Source organism: Mesoplodon bidens (genome assembly GCF_964165515.1).
Source record: "Mesoplodon bidens genome assembly, chromosome: 15".
NCBI classification, from domain to species: Eukaryota; Metazoa; Chordata; class Mammalia; order Artiodactyla; family Ziphiidae; genus Mesoplodon; species Mesoplodon bidens.
Window position 1 is genome coordinate 45,015,286 of NC_138171.1, and position 26,803 is coordinate 45,042,088.

General features: G+C 45.3%; 2 protein-coding genes across 4 annotated transcripts in view; one reads left to right on the forward strand and one right to left on the reverse strand.

Annotated features, from left to right (window-relative positions):
• SGF29 (SAGA complex associated factor 29) overlaps window positions 1-14,328 on the reverse strand; it is a 29,255-nt gene extending 14,927 nt beyond the window's left edge. The window contains exon 1 of one of the 3 annotated variants that reach the window (XM_081257638.1): window positions 14,110-14,328. In XM_081257638.1, coding sequence (XP_081113764.1) covers window positions 14,110-14,302 — 193 coding nt within the window. In that variant the 5' untranslated portion in view covers window positions 14,303-14,328. Of the gene's footprint in view, window positions 1-14,105 lie in introns of all 3 variants that reach the window. The other 2 variants (XM_081257637.1, XM_081257639.1) reach the window with 2 other exon arrangements.
• Window positions 14,329-18,665: 4,337 nt separating this feature from the next.
• On the forward strand, window positions 18,666-20,094 carry NUPR1 (nuclear protein 1, transcriptional regulator). Its single transcript, XM_081257623.1, has 3 exons — window positions 18,666-18,932; window positions 19,330-19,479; window positions 19,812-20,094. Exons 1-2 carry the CDS (start codon window positions 18,821-18,823, stop codon window positions 19,464-19,466), a joined length of 249 nt encoding a protein of 82 aa, XP_081113749.1. The 5' UTR covers window positions 18,666-18,820; the 3' UTR covers window positions 19,467-19,479; window positions 19,812-20,094.
• The last annotated feature ends 6,709 nt before the right edge of the window (window positions 20,095-26,803 follow it).

Below are 26,803 nucleotides of genomic sequence, written 5' to 3' on the forward strand. Positions count from 1 at the left end.
ACACAGAGAACAGACTGGTGGTTGCCAAGGGAACCTATCTATGGAACAGAAACAGACTCATGGACATAGAGAACAGACTGGTGGTTGCCAAGGGGGAGGGAGTTGGGGGAGGGATGGAGTGGGAGGTTGGGGTTAGCAGATGTAAGCTTTTATATAGAGGATGGATAAACAAGGTCCTGCTGTATAGCACAGGGAACTATATTCAATATCCTATGATAAACCATAATGGAAAAGAATATTAAAAAAAGAATGTATATATATATATATATATATATATATATATGTATATGTGTAACTGAATCACTTTGCTGTACAGCAGTAATTAACAGAACATTGTAAATCAACTATACTTCAATAAAATTTTTTTTTTTAAAAAGTAAGCTACTGGGCTTCCCTGGTGGCGCAGTGGTTGGGAGTCCGCCTGCCGATGCAGGGGACACGGGTTCGTGCCCCAGTCCGGGAGGATCCCATATGCCGCAGAGCGGCTTGGCCCGTGAGCCATGGCCGCTGAGTCTGCGCGTCCGGAGCCTGTGCTCCGCAACGGGAGAGGCCACAACAGTGAGAGGCCTGTGAACCGCAAAAAAAAAAAAAAAAAAAAAAAAGTAAGCTACTGTAACTAGGTGAAACTGGTCATATGCCTAAAGATAAAAGTAGACTGGAAAAAAAGAACTTTTTTTTAGGATGCTGAAATTTTTACTTTATACCCTACCTTCTTATAAAGGTCATTCAATTAGTACATCTCCATCTCCACAAAGATCAGATTCACACTGCATGTCCCCCACCCCCCGGTAATGAACTGTGAACTCTATGTATTTAAATATGCATATCTTCTTAAAATCTCTGCTTTTGTTTATTAAAAGAGTAATATACAAACCAGGAATAGAGGGGAATTTCCTCAACCTGATCAAGGGCATCAATGAAAACCCACAGATAACATCATACTTATTGGTGAAAGACTGAAAGCTATCCCCCCTAAGATCAGCAATAAGTCAACATTGTTCTGGAGGTTCAAACTAGGGCAATAAAATGAAATAAAAGAATCAAGATTGGAAAGAAAGAAGTAAAACTATCTTCATCTGCAGATGACATGACCTTGTATATACAAAATCCTGAGAAACCCACTAAACAACTATTAGAACTAATAAAGAAGGTTAAAGGACAGAAGATCAACAGGCAAAAATCAATTGCATTTCTATACAGTTGCAATGAACAACCCAAAAATGAAACTAAGAAAACAATTCAATTTACAATAGCATCCAAAAGAATAAAATACTTAGGAATAAATTTAATAAGATAAGTATACAATTCTTATACTGAAAACTACAAAACATTGTTTAAAAAAATTAAGATCTACATAAATAGACATCCCATGTTCATGGATCAGCAGACTTAATATTGTTAAAATAGCACTACTCCCCAAATTGATCTACAGTTTCAACGAAAGCCCTATCAAAATCCCAGGTGGCTTCTTTGCAGAAATTAACAAGCTCATCCTAAAATTAATATGAAAATTCAAGGGATCCAGAATAGCCAAAATAATCTTGAAAAAGTTTTGCCAATTACAAAACGTACTATAAAGCTATAGTAATCAAGATGTTGTGGTACTGGCATAAGGGTAGACATAAAGATGAATAGAACAGAATCAAGAGACCATAAATAAACCCTTATATCCATGGTCAACTGATTTTCCACAAGGTTGCCAAGACAACTTAATGGGGAAAGAATAGTCTTTTTTGATAAATGGTGCAAGGACAACTGGATGTCCACATGTAAAAGAGTGAATTTGGGGCCCTACCTCAGACCATATATAAAAATGATCTGAATAGACATTTCTCCAAAGAAGATATACAAATGGCCAACAAGCACATGAAAAGATGCTTGATATCATTAGCCATCAAGAAAATGCAAATCAAAACCACAGGAGATACCATTTCACACTCAATAGGATGGCTATAATGAAAATGAGACATAATAACAAGTGTTGGTGAGGATGTGGAGAAACTATATGAATGGGTAAACTGTGGTATTATCCATACAATAGACTATATTATTACACTAAAAAGGAATGAAGTACTGACACATGCTACACATAGATGAACTTTGAAAACATTATGCTAAATGAAAGAAGCCAGACAAAACAAACCTCATATTGTATGATTCCATTTATATTAAATATCCAGAATAGGCAAGTCCATAGAAAGCTGTTGGGGGGGCGGGGGGGTTTGAGGGAGGAAGGGGAGTGACTGTTAATGAGAATCGGGCTTTTTGGCCAGGCGGTGAAAATGTTCTAAAATTGATTGTGGTGATGGCTGCGTAACTCTGAATATACTAAAAACCACTGAATTGTATGCTTTAAATACATGTACATCTCCATCCCTTCCAGCCCCAGGCAAACACTAATCTACTTTCTGTGTCTATAGATTTGCCTATTTTGCACTTCATTTCTTTTTATTGTTGAATAATATTTCATGTTTGCATATACCACATTTTGTATATCCATTCATCAACTGATAGACATTTGGGTTGTGTTCACTTTTTGGCTGTTATGAACATTGCTGCTATGTATACTTGTGGACATGTTTTCATTTCCTGGGTATACACCTAGGAGTGCAAATGTTGGATCATATGGTAACTCTATGTTTAACCTTTTGAGAACAACTAGACTGTTTCCAAAGTGGGTGTACCATTTTATATTCCCATCAGCAACGTATGAGGGTTCCGATATCTCTGCATGTGCACCAACATGCAATATTGTCTGTCTTTTTGATTATAGCCATCCTACTGGGTGTGAAATGGTAACCAGTGGTTTTGATTTGCATTTCCCTGATGGCTAATGATGTTGAACATCTCTTCATGTGTTTACTGGCCTTTGTGTATCTTCTCTGGAGAACTGCCCTTTGCCATTTTTAATTGGTTTTTAAAAAAATGATTACTGAATTGTCTTTTGAAGCACATGTTTTTAATTTTTATGAAGTCCAAGTTATTTTTATTTGACTGCTTGTGACATATCTTTTTTTCCTCACACGTGCAACACTATTTTTACCACCACAAGCTTTATATAATGCATTCTAATATAGAGAAGAACATGTCCCTTAAGAAAAAAAAGTCTGGTTGCATTAATTAGAACCACACAAAATCAGGGATCTAGAGTTTAAGAGATTCAAAGTGGATAAATTTGAGAATGATCAGTATAAAGGTCGTTGCTAAAGTCTTGGGAATTGATGACGCTAGGGATGATCTGCTGAGTGAGCAAAGAGGAAGAGGTAAAGAGCCCCACTGAACCATACCAAGGTGAAGGTGTGGACCAAAGAAGAGTCCAGTGGGAAGATCCCTGGAAGGAATGGATCAGCATGGAAAAGGGCTGTTCTCTCCTGCCACATAAAGCAGAATCCTGGTCAGAACCACCTGCCTTTTACATGCCTACACCTGTGCACATTAAAACTGGGGGAATGGGGCTTCTGTGGTGGCGCAGTGGTTAAGAATCCGCCTGCCAATGCAGGGGACACGGGTTCGAGCCCTGGTCCTGGAAGATCCCACATGCCACAAAGCAACTAAGCCCGTGTGCCACAACTACTGAGCCCATGCTCTAGAGCCCGCGAGCCACAACTACTGAGCCCGCGTGCCGCAACTACTGAAGCCCACGCGCCTAGAACCCGTGCTCCGCAACAAGAGAAGGCACAGCAATAAGCCGGCGCACCACAATGAAAAGTAGCCCCCACTCGCTGCAACTAGAGAAAAGCCCGCGTGCATCAACGAAGACCCAATGCAGCCAAAAATAAATAAAAGTAAATTAAAAAAAAAAAAGAACTGGGGAAGCCCCCCCAGCCGGACAGTGGGTTTTAGTTTATACAAGCATTGATAGCAAGCACTCCCACTCTGCTGCCAGGTAAATCAGTTACCTTCCCTGAGAATTCTGACACTTCAAACTTCTCCCTCCTCAATATCTTTGCTCCTGCCCTCAGACCCACCACCATGCAGGAGGGGTGTGGTAGCAAATAAAGGTAACAATTTCCTGCTAGCAGGGCTGTGATGCAGAGACAGGGGTGGAGCCTTGAAGGGGAGGCCAAGCAGAAGGAGGAGGGTTTACAGGTGGAGGAAATGTGAGCCTGTTGGCTGAGGGGCGGGAGCACACTGAGAACAAGTCCAAGGATGAGAGAATGGGGCTGCATCTGAAGAGGCCGGAGGGTGAGGGGTGGGATCCAGCCCTGAGACATATCCAGTGTCATCTGTCATTATTTGCTGACATTTCTTCTGGTCTGTCGTATCTACACATACTCAAACGCAGATGTCCTGTCCCATCCCAGCCCACCCTCCAAAGAGGCTGAAAGGGTGTACCATCTACACCCTCTCCCTCTCTGCCAAGGATACAAACATTACACTTGTTTCAACAACCAGATCAAAACTGGTCTTGTCTGACCATCCCTAAATAAGCCTAACTTTTCTCTTGACTTTTCCTGGAACCTACCTAGACCTATAAACTGGCTTTCCAGCCAGTGGATGTAGGTAGATCTTTTCTTCCCCAACTAGCCTGGAAGCTCCTCAGGCAAGAACAGTCATCTCTGCTGTTATCAACAACCCCCTTTCACCAATAACCCCACTGGTAAGTAGTGTTGGGAAATCGACAGGAACTTCATATTTTTACTCCTTCACACACCACCTCTCTCCTGCCCTGACCCCCCTCCCTGAAGTTAGGTCCATTTTGAAATTCCCGTAACAACGATTCGTGTTGGCTGCACATCTCCACCAGAGGAGACCCCAAATCACTCTGCCCAGCACAGACACTCCTTATGTGATTCTACTTCTGTATGTTAGAAATGTTCCATAATAAAAAAAATTTTGTTAAATCAATGTACCCAGAAAATATTCTAAAATAAGATGATGATAATGGTTGCACAACTCTGAATATACTTTAAAAAATGCAATAAAGGGCTTCCCTGGTGGCGCAGTGGTTGAGAGTCTGCCTGCTAATGCAGGGGACACGGGTTTGAGCCCTGGCCTGGGAGGATCCCACATGCCGCGGAGCGGCTAGGCCCGTGAGCCACAGCTACTGAGGCTGCGCGTCTGGAGCCTGTGCTCCGCAACAAGAGAGGCCGCGATAGTGAGAGGCCCACACAGCGCGATGAAGAGTGGCCCCCGCTTGCCACAACTAGAGAAAGCCCTCACACAGAAACGAAGATGCAACACAGCAAAAAATAAATTAATTAATATACTCTTACCCCCAACGTCTTCTTAAAAAAAAAAAAAAGAAATATTCAAGCTCCATGCTTAATACCTGGGGTTAATTTTAAAAAACGCAATAAATTATACATTTTAAATGGGTGAGTTGTATGGTAGGTGAATTATATCTCAGGAAAACTGTTCAAAAAAAAAATCAGTATGTCCAAAAGCAAGCTCATCCCTTCCCTACTCACCCCACCCCCAAACCCCTACGTGGTAACACACTCCTCCTAACCCATTCAGCCACCTATGTTGGAACCTGAGTTATTTTCAACTCCCCCTTCTCCCTCAGTCCTCATGTCCAACCAATCACCACTCTGGCTGATTTACTGCCCCAGTATTTCAGGACTCCATCCACTTCTCTTTCGTCCTTCACTCGTTGGTTCAGGCTGTATCAGGTCCGTCTCACTGTAACTTATACAGCAGCCTCCTAGCTGGGCTTCCTCCCTGCTTTCTCGTCTCCCTCAAATCCACCCTCTGCAGAGCTCCAGGACTATCCAGCTAAAAGACAAGTGTGGCCATATCATTTCCCTACCAAAAACTTTCAATCCCCTCCCACGTCTCCGCCCCCAGAAGTCAAGCCCTTAATACAGGACACAAGGTCTCCACAAAGAGGTTTCCATCTTCATGTCTCCCCCGCTCCAACATCTCTCAGCCCTGTCTGCCTCACATTTTATATTCCAGTAATACTGAACTGTTCCGCTTTTGACTGGGCGCCATGTAACTTCTTATGCCTGTGCCCTTTGTTTGTGCGGCTCCCTCTATCTGGGATGTTCTTCCTGCAGGCAGATTACCCCTAATCCTCTGCCTGATTTAACTGTTCTCTAAGACCTGGATTACTACCAAGTCACCCCCTCCTCTAATCATAGAAATCCCCAGTCTCCTCAGCTGGGTGAAGTTACCTTTCTCTGTGTCCCCATTATACCCTGTGCATCTCTCCACCACTGTACCCATCAAATCGTATTACAATTCTGTGTGTGTGTGTGTATTTGTCCCCTCCCCCAGCGTGTCCAGTCTCTGAAAGCAGGGATCACTTTATCCTCTGTACCTAGCACAGGGCTGGCACGGTACCCACCATCCTCACTTGTACTCCCATTTAATCTTTAACCATTGCAGTCCGGCTCTCCCTGAGTGCCTATGATCTCCTGCCAGCTCCTGGAACTTTCTGCTGCACTGAATACCTGACCACACGCTGCTCCTCAAAGCTCTGTTCTCTGGGTTTCCAGGCCTCCAGTCTCCCCTATTTTTCTGTTGCCCTCCTCCTCCACCTCAGTGTAAGGTCACCCTGGATCCTCTTATTCTCTAAGCACTCCCTGAGCACTGTCACCAGCTTCAAGCACCCATATTCTGAAACTTCCACATCAGTATCATCAGCCCTGACTTCTCTCCAAGGCTCCCAGCTCAGACCTGCAGCTGCCGCCTGAACGTCCCAACCATGATGCCCCTCAGACACCTCACACTTCCTGCCCTGCACGGCTCTGCCTTCCAGACGTGGGTTAGTGGTGCCCATCACTGGCCAGCCAGCTTCCCAAGCTGGAAATCCTGGGGTCTTCTCCTTGCTCATCTCCAAACCCCATGCCCTTGATCAATCCCCATTCAAATTCTATTGATTTTGTCTGAGAAATTTCTCTTAAATCCAGACCCTTCTCTTCCATCACACCTGTCACTGCCTTAGTTTAGGCTCTCATCACATTACTGCAATATCATTTGTCTCTTTGTCTCACTGTGGTTAGATACAAAGTCTGTTCCACTTAAGGGGGAAAAAAAAAAGAAAACCTTTAACTACTAGATAATATATGCACACAGTAAAAAAAATTCAAACGATTAAAAGAAACACAATGAAATCTCCCACCCCTTGAGGCAACCCCTGTTGTTTTTTGGGTATTTCTCCAGAGATCCCATGTACATACAAGAAGAAAAAGTATGTTATCTCATAAAACCTTTTGCAATTAGTAGATGCAGAGACAGACAATGAAATTGACGTTGAAACTTTCAGCCAACCAAAGTGAAAAAGTTGACCCACTTGGTCTGGAGGGGAAGGAGTAGGTCAAATACCAAGCCAGGCAGGGCCTAATCCTGCAATCAGAAGGCAGAGGTGGGAAAGGAGGGCCCTGTTTTTGACAAGAGACCTGTCGGGATGCCCTCACATAAAAACACTGACTTGTGACTTTTAAAATGCTCTCTTCTCACCTCATTTCTGTTCAGTGTGAAGTACTGGGTTGGCCAAAAAGATCTTTTGGAAAAACCCTAACGAACTTTGTGGCCAACCCAATAATTCTGAAGTAATGAGATGAGTGCCAGGATTCTGGAGGCTCACTTTGCCCACTGGGTAGTGTGCCCTGCCTAGGAGAACCTCATTTTATGATTTTATCATACAATGAACTACTGCTCTCTCTGGAAGCAGTCGGTATTGAGCTCTCTGAAAGGACCATCAAACTGTTTCCACTACCTTGATGCCCCTCCCCTGGGAATTGACTGACAAATGGCAGTGAGTTCCTACTCCAGTGCCCTCTCTTCTCTGGGGTACTCCTTAACCAGCGAGGCAGTCAGAAACTCCCCTGGCTCCCCAAAGTACTCTGGTCACAACTCTATTTCCATTTTTTCCTAACTTAGGTGAAAAAAAAAAAAGTCAACAACATCAAAGAATATCTTAAAGCAAATCCCAGCAACCTACAATGATTTTCATTTTGTATGATACCTTCTGTATATGTAATATACAGATCATCCTTGACTTACCATGGAGTTATGTTCCGATCAACCCACTGTAAGTTGAAAGTATCGTAAGTTGAGAATGCACTTGATACACCTAACCTACTAAACATCATAGCTTAGCTTTGCCTACCTTAGATGTGCTCAGAACACTTACAGTATTAGCCTACAGCTGGGCAAAACCGTCTAACCCAAAGTCTATTTACAGTAAAGTGACTATCTCATGTAATTTATTTATTTAAAAAAAATTTTTTTTATTTTTAATTTCATTTTTTTTTTCCACACTGCACGGCATGTGGGATCTTAGTTCTCCAACCAGGGATTGAACCCACATCCCCTGCATTGGAAGCATGGAGTCTTAACTACTGGACCGCCGGGGAAGTCCCCTCATGTAATTTATTGAATACTGCACTGAAAGTAAAAAACAGAATGGCTGCCTAGGTACAGAATGGTTTTAAGTGTGTTGGTTGTGTCCCCTCGTGATTGCCTGCAATAGAGCCATCAGGGTAATGAACTGACAGGCATATTTTAGGAGTGTTCCAAGGAGAGGAATGGGGACAGAACAGCTATAAAGTTCTCACCCTGAGAAAGTTCTCTAACCTTTCTGAGTCTCTATAAAACCCAGAGCACCCACGTGAGGACTAACCACACAAGTAAGGTGATAGACAGTGCCTGGCACAGAGCGTGCACTTAGTAGATACAAGCTGCCTCCTCATCTGTAGATGTGGGTCAGGGGACTACCAGGAAAAAAGACAGGGACTGTGTTAAGTTGAGCAAAGCAGTCAAAGGCACAAGGAACAGAAAACGCTGATGCATCCCAAGCCTGGGGAAGCAATCACTGCCCCCACCATTTAAGGGCCCTCTCCTGCTTAAGCTTTGCTTACTGGGTGCGCCCTGCCTGGGAAAACCAACTCATTTTATGATTTTCCAATAAACTACTGCTATCTCTGGATCCAGTCAGCTGTGAACTTGAATTTCCCCAGAACACACATTCTCAGCAGAGGCAAAGGTTTCTGTGGTTCTCCACTCTGAGGACACTAAGCCTGGTGGTGCAAAGCCGGAATGCAGACTCAGGACCACATCTAACTGAAAGTTCAGGCAGCTCTCAGCTGGGAGGAAACTGAATGTTCAGCCCAAGCTGCCCATTATCTGAGTCCAAGGGTCCCAGTTGATCTCAGCATTAGTCTCAAACCAAGAAGAGGTTACGCAATTCCTGTAAGTTTCAGAATTCTTATGAATTTTGAAGCAAGGCCCAGTACCCTAAACCTTCTGGGTCCTAGAACCCTCTTTTTTCCACTTAGATGGCCACACTTTCTATTTCTACCCACAAGGGGAACCACTGTTCTGATATTTTCCACTACAGACTAGTTATGCCTATTCCAGAATTTCATAGAAACATAATCATGCCATCCATATTCTTTAGTGTCTGGATTCTTTCACTTAATGTATTTTGAGATTCATCTGTGTTGCTGTGTGTATCAGGAGTTTGCTTCTTTCTATTGCTGAGTTGCACCTATTGTACGAACAAACTGGTTTGTTTAACCTGTTCTCTCTGAATAGCATCTATTTCCACTTTTGGTCATTATGAATAAAACTGCTATGAGCAGCCATATGTGATTCTTTTTAAACACACATATTCCATTTTTCTTAAGTAAATATTTAGGTCTGGTAATAGCACTCTTAATTTCCCTTTGGGAAACCACCCCTCACCTTGGCTCCAAGGCTGGGTATACCACCTGGGCCCATGAAAATATTATATTCTCCCTGACCACCATGACTGGTTCAGGAAGAGATATGTGACACAAATCTGGCCAAAATCAATTTCAGATCTTTTGCTAGAGCTATCTGCAAAAAGATAACCTCTTTCTGTTGGTTAAGAGTAGCATGGAATATGACCCAGCAACCCCACTACTGGGCATATACCCTGAGAAAAAGCATAATTCAAAAAGAGTCGTGTACCACAATGTTCATTGCAGCTCTATTTACAATAGCCAGGACATGGAAGCAACCTAAGTGTCCATCGACAGATGAATGGATAAAGAACACACACATATATACAATGGAATATTACCCAGCCATAAAAAGAAACGAAATTGAGTTATTTGTAGTGAGGTGGATGGACCTAGAGCCTGTCATACAGAGTGAAGTCAGAAAGAGAAAAACAAACACCGTATGCTAACACATATGTATGGAATCTAAAAAAAAAAAATGGTTCTGAAGAACCTAGGGGCAGGACAGGAATAAAGACGCAGATGTAGAGAATGGACTTGAGGACATGGGGAGGGGGAAGGGGAAGCTGGGACAAAGCGAGAGAGTGGCATGGACATATATACACTACCAAATGTAAAATAGATAGCTAGTGGGAAGCAGCTGCATAGCACAGGGAGATCAGCTCGGTGCTTTGTGACCGCCTAGAGGGGTGGGATAGGGAGGGTGGGAGGGAGCCACAAGAGGAAGGAGATATGGGGATATATGTACACATATAACTGATTCACTTTGTTATACAGCAGAAACTAACACACCATTGTAAAACAATCATACTCCAATAAAGATGTTTAAAAAAAAAAAGCAATTATATTCCAATAAAGATGTTTTAAAAAAAGAGTAGCATGGAAGCCTGGAACTGATGGAGGCTTTTACCTGCCTGAGGGAGAAATCAACATGGACAAAAGCAGAGCTGAGAAGACACAGAAAATACTGGTGACATAATTTAGGCTTCTGGACACAGCCATGCCTGAAGCAGATACAGTCAATAGATACTCCTTTTCTGCTTAGACTAGTTTGGGTTACCTTTTTGTTACCTGCAACTGGGAAGTTTGACTAAAAAGAGGTAATTCTTGGGGACAAAGGCTTCAGGTGGAAAGCACGTATCAGCTGCTAAACACCCAGCTTAAAACTGTTCTCCGACTCTCTACTAGCAGCCAAGGCCTCATACAAACAAATGCAAACATCCTATACTTAAAACACTCTAAAAAGAATCCCACAGGACTCAAGACAATAAAAGCTTTGTTATGAGTCAAAGGGAAGCAAAGCATCTAAGACTCTACACTCAGATCTCATACCCTCAATTTAGCCACCATCAGTAAGAAGCTACATTAATCAATCAGTTTCTTTAAAAAAATTAAGACGTTGATTTCCACTTACCCCCCCACCCCCGCCCAGTACCTACCATGCTTCTGTACTGAAACTTACACAGGTGATTCTCCTTTAAACCTACATCAATGCTACAAGCCCACCTTCTTTACAGCTGGGGAAACTGAAGTTCAGACAGGTTAAGTTATGCTGGTAACTCAGGAAATACAAGTAGTTGAGCTGGGATTGCAAGTCTGCAAACTATAAAATCTATGCTCTTCCTCCCAATTCTAAGTTTTGTCACAACTTCAGCATATTCAATAGCAAAAGAGATCATGGAAGTAGAAGCAATTTGTCTACTGTAAACTGCCAATCAACTGTTACGTTAGTATGATTACACTGAAAGTACCACCAGTAAGACAGTGATTCATTGTGCCATCTGAAAAAAAAAAGAGGTAGGAAAATAAAGGTAACAATGACAGCTATTCCTGATTACCTACCATGTGCTAAGCACTCTTGCATGGATTATCCTATTTAACAATCCTGCAAAGTACTGTTCATAGTACTGAGGAAACTTGAGTCTTGGAGAAATAAATGACTTTACCAAGAAAACACAAATAATAAGTGGAAGAGGTGGGATTCAAATTCAGATTTGTCTGACTCTGCAACCTAAGCCTTAAGGGCTCAAACAACTTAGAATCAACATCCAACTCCCACTGGTTCAGTGTTCACCATTCTACCTTCCTCTCCACAGATACAGTGACCACAAATCCTGAAGTGACATAAATTGGGTATTTTTTCCAAGGCAGATGACTCATCAAAATTCCAAGTGAGATTCATTTTTAAAACCTTTGTAAGAATCTTTGTATATAAGTTTAGAAATCAGAAAAAAAGGACTTTGACTTAACATCCCTGCTTCTAGCTCCAGAAAATTGGTCTCTAAAACTATGGACTCTAATTGGACCTACCCACTGAGAAAAGGGTGCCTCGTGGTGGGCCAGGTATTTATAAAATGAACACTCTGGTTTACCAAACACTTCCAAGGCACTGCTTCAGATCCTGGAGGGCACCTCTCAACTGACCTACAATATCCACGCCGAAAAATCCCAGCGCCCCAGGCTCAAACAAGCACAGACTTTTATGCTTCTGTTATGCCTGCCTGAAATGCCTTTGATCCTTCCCCCTCTTCCCCTCTGGATCTCTCAAATTTACTCGTTTTTCAGGGTCCAAATCAAAAGGCAGCAAAATTAACACTTTTACAGCAGTATTTGCCAACCTTTTTCACACCATGGCACTCAGAGAACACAATATTTGTACGGCATACTAGGATAGAAGGACAAAGCTGCTTATAGCCAGAAACAACTGGCAGGGAGATCTGGCTGTCCCAGGCCCCTCTCATCTGCCCTGCTGCCAAGGGCAACCAAAATTTCCAGAAACTTCCAAAACACGGTACACCAACTTCCGTTCTGGCACCTGTCACACATACACCCGGAGACTAATTGTTTCACTTGTCTCTCCTGCCACACCTCTTAGACGAGAGGGATGCAATTTTATTTATCTTTATATTCCCAGCAACTAGCATAGGGCCTGGTACCTACCAAGTCCTCAAAATAGACTGCAGAACTGAACTGAATCCTGGAAACCTCTTAGAAACACTGCAACAATTCTGAAGCTGGGCTGCTCAATATCTTCTCCTCCCTGACCACAGAAAACAAATTAGTTGTAACCAATATCCTCTTAAGAGGAATTGTCTACTTACCACCTATGGAGAAAAGGTACTTTCCCTTTGTAAATTCATTCATTCATTCATTCATTAACATTTATCAAGCACCTACTCTGTGCCAGGCATGAGGGGTATACAGCAGTGAATGAGACAAACAGTCCCTGCCTTGATCTTAGGAAACTTACAGTCCAGAGGAACACAGATATTAAACAGTTTGGTATACTCAATTGTAGGTGAAATAAACACTCTAATAGGGATGGATCAGAATACATAAATGGCTAAATCTGAATAAATGACAGAGAACACCAAAAATGAAAACAGAAATTTTCAGGCAGAAAGGACTGACCAAATACCAAACATACCTACAACTGGACACCCAGGAGTGAAACTTCAAAGCCTCAAGGATAAATATGTGCTGACTGATGGAGGAGGAGAGAGAGGAAGCAAAAGACACCTACAATAACTCAAGGTGCTTGGCCTAAGCAACTGGAAGAAAGAGAAAACTGAGCAAGGCGAAAGGTAAAACTCAAAATTTCAGGAAGAGCAATGACTTGAAGACAGAAATTTGAGAGTTAAGCACAGTAGACGGTATTTATATTTAAAGCCCAGGAAATGAACACTGGACAGAGATCTAGGATGACACTTTGGGGCAGTACAACCATTAAACGTAAGGAAGAGCAAGAATCAGCAGAGAAGTCAGAGAGAGCTGAAGCTAAAGACGAGAATGTTCCACAAGGCAAACAAAAAACGCGTTTCCATTAAAGGCAGTGACTAACTGCATCAAATACTGCTAGGGGTCTCAGAACTAACTTAACACTGAATTTGGCGACCTAGAGATGATCGGTGGCTTTGACAAGGCGCTGTTTCAGTGGAGGGGTGGGGGCCAAGGCCTGAATGGAGTGGGTTTGGAGGAGAAAAGGTGCTGGTGAATACAGGTTGAAATTTTGGCTGCAAACAGGGGCAGAGAGATGAGCCACCGGGAGGAATGTGAAGGAAGAATCAGGTTGTTTGGTTAAGATGGTCACATCTTGAGCAAATAACAGAAGCTGCCAAGGTTCGGGGCCCATCCTCTGCCCTCGTCTTCTCGCACCTGGGCTGGGTACCCCACCTCTCCCGGCCACCAAGCCAAGCTCCACGTGCGGCTGCTTCCCACCTTCGCAGGGCGGGCGGGCGCAAGCGCAGACCTTACAGAAGGTCTGCGCCAGCCCTCCCTCCCTCCCTGCGCCCTGCCTCTCCCCGCCCAGGGCGCGTGCGCACCGCCCCTCAAGAGCCGCCTCAGCAAGGCTCGGGAATGGGGACCGTCAGCCCTCCGTTCCCGCCATTCTCCGGGCGGGGTGGGCGAAGGCGGGGCGTGGGGGTGTCCCAGACCGCGACCCATACCCACCTACCGAGCCACGGGTGGAACAAGCACGTCGCGCTGGAAACTGCGACGGCGGGAGCAGGCGCGCGGTCCCTCGAATGCTTTTCAATGTCTGCGGATAACAACGCGCTTGCGTTCGAAGATTCGCGGCAGGGCGAAAACCACACACGCTTTTTGCCTTTTATGAGCTTGGTCGCAGCGCGGAGGACCCCTCTACGCATGCGCCGTCTTCCTCCGTGACATGCCGCGCTGCCCCTTGGGAAATGTAGTTTTCACTTTACACACTGTCCCCGACTCAACTGAACCTTATTTTACCAAACCAGGGTCCTTGTGTGTTTTCAGTATCCTCTCCCATTCCCCAATAAATGCCTCTATAAAACAATAATACTTTTTTTAAGCGAGCAGATTGTTGATTGAAGTGGGAGCAGTGGGCATATGAGAATTCTCTGTACTTCCTGCCTCAATTTTGCTGGAAACGTAAAACTACTCCAAAAAATAAAGTTTATTTTTAAATTCTTTAAAAACAAATAGAAACAAGCAGATCTGTAGACCCAGAAATCATGCTTTTAGGGAATCTTCCCAGGAATGTACTACAGTTGGGTGAGCAAGTATTTAACTACGATGGTCTACATCCTAGCATCTTGTAATTTCTTACATAACCCCTACCAAAGTTTATAATTATATATTTTTTCGATTATTTGATACACTTGCCAGCTCAATAAAGTCAGGATCATCTGTTTTAGTCACCTATGTGTTCCAGCTACCTAGCATAGTGCCTGGTACATAATAGGCCTTCAATATTTTTTTATTCATTAGAAGAATCTCAGACATCAACACAAACTGTTTCAGCCCAAAACTTAATGCATCAATTTCTTCCTGCAAGCTTGCTTTTCTTTCTGTGGTCTCTCAATAAATGGCATGACCATCTTCCCAGTCTCAGCTTTATATCCTGCATTTTATGAGGCTTATGCTAGCAAGGACTTCACATTTTCGTGTTTGTAGGAGTCTCAGAAGCTATTTCTCCTGAATGTCAAATACCAACTTCAGATTCTCCTCAGGGGAGATTTGGCACTCACAACTTTTTGTTTGTTTGACTTTAATTTCTTATGTTTCCTACAATAAACATGTATCACTTAAAATGTATCACTTGATTAATTTTTAAAAGTGTTTTAGAGTGTTGCCCATATTGTAAGAGGTAGCTCTGTCTTCCCCTCCACATGCAGATTTCTCAAAAGAATCATCTGTCCTCAGTTTTCATTTTCTTACCTTCCCCTTGGCAACAATGGCCCAAGCCGGCAGCTGGGAGTTACCCTTGATATCACGTTTTCCCTCCCAGCCCATATTCAATCCATCACTAAGTGTCTGCAGTATAAAAATAATAACAGCTCACATTTGTTGGGTACTTACTATGTATCAGGTACTGTCATATAGGACAAAGTTAGAACTGTGGAATTGACCAGAACACTCCCTTTGTCTGGGCAGCATAGTTCCTTCCTGTGAGAAAGCTACAGCATGGCAAAGAAATCTGGGCCTTCTTCATTTATCCGTTAAGTCTCATCACTTCAGAGCAACACATCTGAAATGCTTTTCCAAAGAGCCTTGAAAAGTCACAGCACCCTTCACTGACGGTCTCTTGAGGGCATGTGGAGAGAGTTACATAGCATACTTTCCTAACAATCCCTTTACAAATTCCTCCCTTGACACAGAGTTCCACTGCTGTGGGCCATGCTCACATCCTTCTCTGCTCCTTGGTTTCTCCCCCTTCAGGATTGGCTTTTACATGGTTGCTTCAGGCACCTTCTGTGTAAAGCCAGCCTCCAATCTCTCAGATTGTCCCTGTTCATGCTCACCCATCACCCACTTAAGCAAAACAAAAAGCTCTCTCTTCAACCTGACCTCATGTGGCAGGTAGGTGGGAGATATTATAACTACTATACTCACATGTAATGGTGGTTTTCCTTGACACACACAAAAAACATATCATGACCAGAAGGTAGCATAGTATGCATGGAACCCAATGGAGGAAAGGGATGAAATAAACTGACTCTTAAAAATTTCCTTTCGGAATTCCCTCATGGTGCAGTGGTTAAGAATCCGCCTGCCAATGCAGGGGACACGGGTTCGAGCCCTGGTCCGGGAAGATCCCATATGCCGCGGAGCAGCTGGGCCTGTGAGCCATGGCCGCTGAGCCTGTGCGTCCGGAGCCTGTGTCCCGCAACAGGAGAGGCCACAACAGTGAGAGGCCCGCGTACCGCAAAAAAAAAAAAAAGAAGTGGGCTCAGGATCTCACAGCTGGTAACCCAGAGTCCTGGTGGCAGAAGTGAATGAGCGAAAGACCATCCCCTAGAGGTAGCTCGGGAATTTGTAGGTGTGTTCTCTGCAGTCACAATGACCTCAGGTCGGAGCAGGACAGTCGGTCGTACACGGAATTGTCCCACATCCCATACGACGTCTGACTGTCCTGCTAGACATTCACGAAGCTATTAAAAAAAAAAAACAACTTATTTCAATGACCCGACCCCACGCCATCTCCTGTCATGCTAGAGGGAATGATTTTGCTACTACACTTAGTGATAAAGCCCACTGCTTTGCAAGAACTCCGTATTTCTTAATTTCTCCACCTTAAATTGCCTTGGTCTGTTTGTGTTTTGGGTTTTGTTGTTGCTGTTGTTTTTTGTTTTTCTTTCTTGCTGCACCGGGTCTTAGTTGCAGCATGCAGACTCTTAGTTTCGGCATGCGGGACCTAGTTCCCTGACCAGGGATCGCGAACCCAGGGCTCCGGCATTGAGATCCTGGAGTCTTACTCACTGGACCACCAGGGAAGTTCCAGTGTGTTTGTTATTTTTGTTTAAGTTATGGTTATTTTCCTCTTTCTCTTATCATCTGGTCTGTTATTATTATCCCCACTCTGTTTTTATTCAAGCGTCCTCTTGTGTTCACTTTCATTTCCTGGGTGTTAAAGAACTCACAAATCACCCAAATCTGGAAAACAGAAGCTAAATTTAATTCTGGCTCAGGCCAGGGAGAAGAGCAAGCCAAAGTGACGCTTCTTGTTCTTCAGAGGACGAGACCGGATTATTACTTGGTTATTATTCAGGGAAGAATGGAGTTTAGGTAACATTGAGATGAAACAGTGTTTCAGTGGGCTCACAGCAAAGTGGGAATGTGAGCAGGGAATTAACACCTGCCCTGGGCTGAGAAGGTCCTCTTGCACTGGAAACCACAGAGTTAAAAAAAAAAAAAAAAAAAAAAAAAGTGGAATGTTGTGCCTGCTTCCTTCCCTGCCCCTGGTGCTGAAGCCTCAGCTGAAGCATGAGTGGGCAGCCCAGGGTGTGGCCTCTCTGGGTCAACGTGACCCACACAGTCAGATCCTTCAGGCAAAAGAGGAAAATTCCACTTTTCCATGTTTCCTATCCAAACCCCTTCTTTTAATTCATATTAAATTAGCACAAACATCTGTTTACTTCACAATGTCTTCTACCTCTATGGTTTGAAATACATATTACTTTATTTTAAATTAATTTCCTCTATGTCTCCTTTACATTACAGGGAGGGCATTATATTGAATTGTTTGGAAACTATGTGATCAACTCATATAGTGCAGCTTACACTGTAGCAGGCACTGTTGCAGGTGCCGTGCCATGGATTATCTCATTTGATCCTCTCCCCAAATCTATGAGGTAGATACAATTATTATCATCCTCAGTTTATAGAGGAGAAAACTGAGGCACAGAGAGGTAAAGTGACTTGTCCAGGGTCACACAGGATGTAATGGATCAAGGGTTTGAATATAGGGCATCTGGCTCCAGAATCAGCTTAACCACTCTGCTAGCCTCCCTCTCAGGAGTGGGAGATTACCTAGGGCCCACCATTTCAGGATGTTAAGGGGCGGTTCCGAGGTGTTTCTTATAGAAAAGTTGGGTTGGGGGGCTTCCCTGGTGGCGCAGTGGTTGAGAGTCCGCCAGCCGGTGCAGGGGATGCGGGTTCATGCCCCGGTCCGTGAGGATCCCGCATGCCGCGGAGCGGCTGGGCCCGTGAGCCTTGGCCGCTGAGCCTGCACATCCGGAGCCTGTGCTCCACAACGGGAGAGACCACAACAGTGAAAGGCCCGCGTACCGCAAAAAAAAAAAAAAAAAGTTGGGTTGGGTGTGATCGGGGTGAGAACCAATGACACAGCACAGAGTGTGCTGTACCCTGTCCCAGCTCATTCTTCACTCCATGTTCTGCCACCACGGTCCTGAATCTGAGCCAGAAGTGGGTGGGGGTGAGGGTCAGCTGTGCGGCCATGACCCCCAGCCCAGGAGGGGCATGTGGCAGAGGGCAGGAGATGGATAGGAAGGAGTCAGCCAGGTGAGGCCCTCAGTTCCCTGTTGCCCTCCATCCCAAGGGCTGTTTATGCCCAGACCCTGCCTCTTACCTTCCCCCACCCCCCAAGGGGTGGGGATCTCCTCAGTGGAAAAATACCCAGCTGGGCGAGCCCCAGTGAGAGGGAGGGGGCAAGGGGGGCTGGGACTCACAGGACCGACTCTTTTCCCCTCTCGTGACTGATGTTTACTGGGCTGGGTTCTGGGAAAAGGCCAGATTGCATCAGACAGGGCGTGAGGGGCTGGAGCCAGACTGTGGGCTGAGGAGGAGACGTGGCCTTGTAAGTTGGGGCCAATGAGTTGGGAGGTGTCAGCAAAGCAGACACAAACAAAGCTTTAGAAGACGAGAGAGAGAGACAGAGACAGACAGACATTATGGCCACCTTCCCGAGAGCAGCCAGCCCGTCCAGGCAGCCCCCAGGCCCAGAGGATGAAGACCCCAACCTGGATGAGTATGACCTCTACAGCCTGGCTCATTCTTTCCTGGGTAAGGCCTGGCCCTCCCACCTTCCTGGTCCTTCCATCTCCAATGCCCACCCTCACAAACGGCCTGACCACCTCCCTCCTCAAACTAGGATCCCTCCTTGGGCTCCTGCCCATACATCACACTTCTCCAGCCTGTTCCCTTGACCCCTCAAGTCACCCCCTTCTAGCCCCTCATCCAGTGAGCTATGTCCTACTCAGCCTTGGGACCACATGCACTTCTAGAATATTAGAGCAGCAACATCATTCCAAAGATGGGGAAACAGGGACAATGACTGCCCTAAAGCTACATGGTGATGCCCCCCAGCCTCCCGACTTTAACCCAAGCTCTTTCCCCACCTGCCCTCTGGACCCCCTGTGGCTCTGTCCACCTCACCACCGACTCTCACCTCGGTTCCCAGGAGTGGGAGGCCGGAAAGGTCGCACCAAGAGAGAAGCCGCTGCCAATACCAACCGTCACAGCCCTGGTGGGCATGAGAGGAAGCTGGTGACCAAGCTCCAGAACACGGAGCGGAAAAAGCGAGGGGCACGGCCCTGAGACAGAACTTGAGGTAAGGCGTCAGGGGGCCCCGTCTACAGCACCAGTAGAGGTCTCTCTGCCTGAAAAGGACAGGCCTGAATGGGCGAGGTTGGGTGGGAGGAGGGATCCAAGAATTGTTGTCTCAACATAGAATAAAATGAGAGAGACTTTTGAGTTTCCTAGTGACCAGAGCAAAGGGAAAAACAGACCCTTTCCAACTGGAGCAAAATTTGGTTTACAAAGAGGGAAACTGAGGCCCAGAGAGGGTAGGGTCCTTCTCTGGAGTCACGGAGCAAGTGAGCAGGAGAGGCAGAATTAGAACTCAGGCCTCTGTGCTTTCACCACCTGCTTTCCTTCCCCTAGATGAGGTCAGAGCACGGACACCCCACAGCGATGGAGACAGAACTGAGAGGAATCAGCCCCTGGGGGCGGGATCCAGGCCGGCTTGCCCCCACCCCCAGGACTTAGCCCACCTGACTGAGGTTCCGAAGGGCCACCAACGAAGCAGCCCCGGCCCCAGAAAAAAAACAAGATGGGGAACAAGAGGCAGAGAATAAAGAGAGGCAGAATCATGAAGGTACCCCTCAAAAAGAAAGAAGAAACCAGAGCTCCCCAGGGTGACAGCGACAATAAACAAAGTACAGCAGCTGCAGCCTGTGTGTGTGTTTTTGTCCTCTCTCTTTGTGTGGCTTTTTGGGTGCACATTTCTGCCTGCAAGTGTCTGCATTTGCATGAACCAGTGAGAGCATTTTGGTGAGTGTTTGTTTTTGGTTGTGTGTCTGGGAGGGGCGTTTCTAATTTTGTATGGGCGTAGAGGTGAGCTTTTCTTTTTTTTTTTTTGTATACATGTGTTTTGGTGCATATGTTTCTGTGGTTTCTTACGAGGTGCAAGGGAATTTCCTCTGCTTCTTTGTAATGCTGCCCATGAAACAAGCCCCCTCCCCAGCTTCTCTCCATTTTTGGAATAACAATCTTGTTGTTTATGTTGTATTCATATAAAACCACCTTTTTAAGTGAATGTTATTTATTGATGCCATCTGCAAAATGGCAAAAACTTAGATTTAAAACATTAAGGGGGGGGCTTCCCTGGTGGCGCAGTGGTTAAGAATCCACCTGCCAATGCAAGGGACACGGGTTCGATCCCTGGTCCAGGAAGATCCCACATGCCGCAGAGCAACTAAGCCCTTGTGGCACAGCTACTGAGCCTGTGTGCCACAACTGCAGAAGCCCATGTGCCTAGAGCCCATGCTCTGCAACAAGAGAAGCCACCACAATGAGAAGCCTGAGCACTGCGACAAAGAGTAGCCCCCGCTCTCTGCAACTAGAGAAAGCCCACACTCAGCAGCGAAGACCCAACGCAGCCAAAAATAAAAAATAAATATATTTACATAAAAAAATATCAGGTCTGTCTGATTTTCAAAGTTTGGGTTGCACCCTTTTTTGACTACATGCCTGAGAAGAACTATGTACTGACAATGAAGAATTCTAGATGCTAGTTAATTTCTAGTCAATTACTCCAGTGTGAGCCTCAGTTTCCCCACCTGTCAATTGCTGAGACTATTCTCTCTTCTGTCAACTTCAAAGGAGAGAACAGGCTGGGGAGCGTTGTGTCTCTAGCAGGACGTGGCCAGTCCCTGGGTAAGGGGTCCTTTGACACCTGCCAGGAGGCTCCACACATCACCCCTCACTCCTGGCCTCTGATTGGCCTTCCCTGGCTTGGCCTTCCCTGGCACAGCCTCTGCCTGGGAGGCCTTTAAGTGGCTGTTCCAGGAACCAGACCATTCCTGGAATTACAGAACGTTCAGATCTGTAGAGCCCCACTCTTTCTCCTTTGCGGAAGGGGAAATCATGGCTCAGGGTGCAGGGGCCTGGGCCTGGCTTAAACTACATGAAGACTAGGGACCCCATCAGGATGAGAACCCTCCAGAACCTCCCTCTTCTGTTCCATTCTTTTCTTTGTCATTTCCTGGTTGTATGTAATACCTGTTTCCCCAATTTCTTGGGTTCCTCCTGAGAACTGGAGAGCTGATTGACCTCTCTTTCCCCCCCAGGGGCTTGTGGAAATTTTCCATCAGGTTGCCACAGTCCAAAGGATTCCTGGCTCCTTTATGTGCTTTATGTACTTGTCCTCAACCGCCCACTCCTTTCTCAGAGGCCAGCTCTCAGATGTCTATTTTTTTAAATTTCAGAATCACCCAAAGTTGATTTTCAACCAGCACTTTTTATTTTTCTTTATTTTTTATTTTTATTTTTGCTTTATAACAAATTTAATCAGTTATACATATACATATGTTCCCATATCCCCTCCCTTTTGCGTCTCCCTCCCACCCTCCCTATCCCACCCCTCCAGGCGGTCACAAAGCACCGAGCTGATCTCCCTGTGCTATGCGGCTGCTTCCCACTAGCTATCTACCTTACGTTTGGTAGTGTATATATGTCCATGCCGCTCTTTCACTTTATCACAGCTTACCCTTCCCCCTCCCCATATCCTCAAGTCCATTCTCTAGTAGGTCTGTGTCTTTATTCCTGTCTTACCCCTATGTTCTTCATGACTTTTTTTTTCTTAAATTCCATATATATGTGTCAGCATACAGTATTTGTCTTTCTCTTTCTGACTTACTTCACTCTGTATGACAGACTCTAGGTCCATCCACCTCATTACAAATAGCTCAATTTCGTTTCTTTTTATGGCTGAGTAATATTCCATTGTATATATGTGCCACATCTTCTTTACCCATTCAACCAGCACTTTTTAAAGGCGATACTAATAACATTCATAGTCCTAGATACCATTATTGATTACCTGCCTCAGGGTTTTCCCAGCTTTACCATTCACACAGCACTTTTGTGATTTCTGCCCTATGTGCATTCAAGCTACATCATTATTTACCTAACATTTTATTTATTTTTTTAAAGCTTAACTATTTATTTCTGGCTAAGGATTTTGATGACATCTCATATTCTGTTTTGAACAATTTGTATGTACATATACACACAAGGAGAGAATGTTAATTAAAGTTGTTATTTTTTTCAACTTCTTTTTTTAAATTTTTTTGGCTCCGTTGGGTCTTCGTTGCTGAGTACGTGCTTTCTCTAGTTGTAGCGAGCAGGGGCCACTCCTCGTTGCGGTGCACGGGCTTCTCATTGCGGGGACTTCTCGTTGCAGAGCACGGGATCTAGGCACACAGCCTTCAGTAGTTGTGGCTCATGGGCTCTAGAGCACAGGCTCAGTAGTTGTGGCACACAGGCTTAGTTGCTCTGCCTGTGGGATCTTCCCGGACCAGGGCTCAAACCCGTGTTCCCTGCGTTGGCAGGAGGATTCTTAACCACTGTGCCACCAGGGAAGTCTCTATTTACTTAGCATTTAAAAAATTACCTTCTTACCTTTTGTACTTAAATGTATTTTAAAAGAAACTACATAACCACCAAAAATGGAAGCCCACAATCACATGTCATAATTAGAAAATAACTGTAAAAAGAAACACCTAACTAAAACTTTAAGTCCACCTGTGCACTATCTATGACAACTTTGTCTATTAAGAGTCATAGGTGTTTAGGCTTCCCTGGTGGTCCAGTGGTTAAGACTCCGTGCTTCCACTGCATGGGGCGTGGGTTAGACCCCTGGTTGGGGAAGTTCTGCATGCCTAAACATGCAGCCAAAAAAAAAAAAAGAGTCATAGGTGTTTACACTTGGGGAAAAAAAAAAAAAAACAGTTGCTCATGAGCCAGTGCCAGGAGCTTTGCATACATGGGAGGCAGCCTCATTGTAATTACCCAGGAGTTAAAGAAAATATTGCTTCCTGGCTCCCTCTCCCTGATTCTGATTTCACTGGTCTGGGGTATAGCTTGGGCACTGGGACTTTGAAACATGATTTGAGCTTGCAGTGAAGTTTGAGAATTGCATTTATGAAAGATGGTCACAGCAAGAGTTCCCACCCCACATGCTCTCCTTACAGTATGCCCTTGAGCCCCCCTCCATCAAACGGGAGACACGGGACTATGTCTCTTCCTTCTGAACATGGGAGGACTTCTACGACCATGTCTTCTTGGCTGACAGAGGACAGTGGAAGTGGTGCTTTCATGAAACACCATGCGCTTCTACCTTGCTCCTGGCGGTTCTTGGACCCCAGCCACCCTGCTGTGAGGAAGTCCAAGATAGCCCACATGAAAGATGATAGAGAAAGGTAACATATTGTTGTTGTTCTTGTCTTCGGTCCAGCTGAAGTCCCAGCTGAAAGCCATCCCCAACCTCCAGACATATGAGTGAAGGGAGCCTGCAGATGGGTCCAGCCCCAGCCGTCAAGTCACCTCCAGCAACTGAATCTTCCCAGATGAGGCCTGAGATATTGTGCAGCAGAGACAAGCCACCTCCAATTCCCAACCTGCAGAAACTGGGAGCATAATTAAATGGTTGTTTCATACCATTATGTTTGGGGATGGTTTGTTACACAGCCATAGTGACTGGACCAGCCTTAGAGTCCCCCAGACCCATGTCCAGATCCGGCCTGCAAACTTGGCTGTGACCTGGGACAAGTAATTGTTTACCCTGCATCTTAATTTCCTCATCTGTAAACACTCACCTCCCAGAATAGTGTTTTATTGTTGTTGTTGCTGTTGTCTGTTTTTTGGTTTTTTTGCGGCTTGCAGGATCTTAGTTCCCTGACCAGGGATTGAACCTGGGCCCGGGCCCTCAGCAGTGAAAGCAGCAAAAGCCTGGAGTCCTAACCACTGGACCGCCAGGGAATTCCCACCTCCCGGAATGGTTTTGAGAATGGAAGGAAACTGTGTTTTTCGAGCACTTAGCAGGGTACCTGAAAAAAACTTAAAAGGGCGGCACAGTGGCAGCAGACAGCGTGGGCTCCGGGCCCAGACTCCATGGGTTCAAGTCCCAGCTCTCTTACCATCTCCGTCTGACCTTGGGCTAGTTACCTGACCTTTCTATGCAACCGTTTCCCCTGGTGTAAAATAGGAGTGCCAATAACATTCAGTATAGGATTGTTGCCGTGATTGGGTTAATGCTGTGAAATGCATAGGAAGCATCATGTGAGTGCGCTATTAAAACAAGGATACAGAAACATAGGCCAGGTGTGCAAGAAATGTGATCTGTCTGTTGTTTAATTGAATTGATATTTCCTGTTCCTTTTCTGCTGGCGGCAGGTGTTTGAAGGGGTCAATTTGTGTTTTTATCTCTCCTCTTCCCAGGGCTCCCAGTAGCAGAGTTGAGAAGGGGCATGAATCCTCTTGGCCTTGACATCCTTTTGGTACATTGGCATCTGCCAAGACGTCCCCCCTTCTGCCTTCCTGTCCTTTCTGTCTGTTTTTTTTTTTTTTTCTTGGCTACGTTGGGTTTTCATTGCTGCACGCGGGCTTTCTCTAGTTGTGGTGAGCGGGGGCTACTCTTCGTTGCGGTGCGTGGGCTTCTCATTGCGGTGGCTTCTCTTGTTGCGCGGGGCATGGGCTCTAGATCGCAGGCTCAGTAGTTGTGGCGCACGTGCTTAGTTGCTCCGCAGCATGTGGGATCTTCCCGGACTAGGGCTCGAACCCGTGTCCCCTGCATTGGCAGGAGGACTCTACCACTGAGCCACCAGGTAATCCCCCTTTCTGTCTGTTCTTTACTGTCAGCCCACACAGCTGCTCCTCTTGGTCTGTGTGCTCTGGGCCACCTCCCACAGCCTTTGTGTCACACTGGGGTGTAGAGGCACTGCTGGGGTCTGTCCACCTGGAAAACGGGGTACACAGTTCCTTCTGTCCTCAGATCTCACCAAACTCTTCAGGACAGGCAGGACACAGGCACCCTTTCTTAAGGACACATCTGTTCTAAGATTTCTCTGTGTCCTTTCCAAATTCCTTCTTCCTCCTTGACTTGGGGAGTATTTTAAAATTTGCCCACTCCCCACCCCATCCACCTTGCTCTTGTGTCCTCGTGATTCTCTGTGCCTTGAGTCCCCTAAGGCTGTTCAACTAAAAAGGAAAATTCAGTGACATGCTTTGTCAGTGTAGCCATGAATGTCCTCCCTCAGTAATGGGATGAGTGTAAAGGAAGAGGGGGAAAACTCCACCTTGGTTTGTAGATAAAAATATTATGCAGCCACATGACTTTTATTATCACACTGAATATTTACCAAAGCCCTGTGGAAGGGAAAAGACTTGGGTCATGGGTTCACCACCTGTCACAGGCTGAGCCAGGAGTAGACCAGGTATGCTGACAACCACACCCAAGCTTCCTAGAGTTCTGTGGTCTTCAGGGAGTCTTGGGGGGGAGCAAGCAAAGAAGCAAGAGCACCTCACCACCAGCCCCCACCGATCCCCTGAGCTAGCAGCCAGCTTTGACAAAGGAGACCATTCCCCAGAGGCTGGACCCGGAACCCAGATCTCTGCAACTTCTTTTCTTTGTAAAACAAGTTCCCTTTGCTTTTCTGATTACAAAAGCAGCTGATGCTGTGGAACAGAAGATAACCCCTAACCTCTTGTTCCGTCCTCTTGACCAAACATGTTCTCCTTCCAACTTTGGCAAAACACTTAAGTTATAAAATTAATCACTTTGTGGAATGTTTGCACCAGCTCTGTGCAACCTTATCCTGTTCTCTCTTTTCTGGAGAATAGTTTGCAGAGTTGTCATTTTAACTGTTTAAGGAAAGAATCATTTATTCATTCGACAAATATTTCTTGAGTCAGGGAATATTCTAAAAGCTACGGATACCCTGGTAAGTGAGCTCTTTTCTCATGAAATTTACATTGTAGTGGGGGCAGATAAATGATCACAAGTGAACAAGCAAAAACAAGAATTTCGGCCGGCTTGTGCAATTTAAAACGCCTTGGTTGGGCTTCCCTGGTGGCACAGTGGTTAAGAATCTGCCTGCCAATGCAGGGGACACGGGTTCGAGCCCTGGTCCAGGAAGATCCCACATGCCGCCTAGCAACTAAGCCCGTGCGCCACAACTACTGAGCCTGCGCTCTAGAGCCCACGAGCCACAACTACTGAAGCCTGTGTGCCTAGAGCCCGTGCTCTGCAACAAGAGAAGCCACTGCAATGAGAAGCCTGAGCACCGCAACAGAGAGTAGCCCCTGCTCGCCACAACTAGAGAAAGCCTGCACGCAGCAACAAAGACCCAATGCAGCCAAAAATAAATAAATAAAAAACAAACAAACAAACAAAACGCCTTGATTAAGGAAAGCCTCACCGAGAAGGTGGCATTGAAGCAAAGACCAGAAGGAAGTTAGGGAGTGATTCATGCTAAAATTCCTGTTTATTTCCTGAAGAGCACGTAGTACAATCTGACATACTGTATATTTGTTGATTAATTTATTGTTTAGAGTTACAGGAGGGGAACACTGGCAGCTAAGAAACCTGAAGC

Excerpts from the sequence above, each read along its gene's own strand:
- NUPR1 (XM_081257623.1), top strand. The coding sequence starts at position 18,821 with ATGGCCACCTTCCCGAGAGCAGCCAGCCCGTCCAGGCAGCCCCCAGGC. Across the intron at positions 18,933-19,329 it reads CCTGGCTCATTCTTTCCTGG|GAGTGGGAGGCCGGAAAGGT; the intron begins GTAAGGCCTGGC and ends CTCGGTTCCCAG.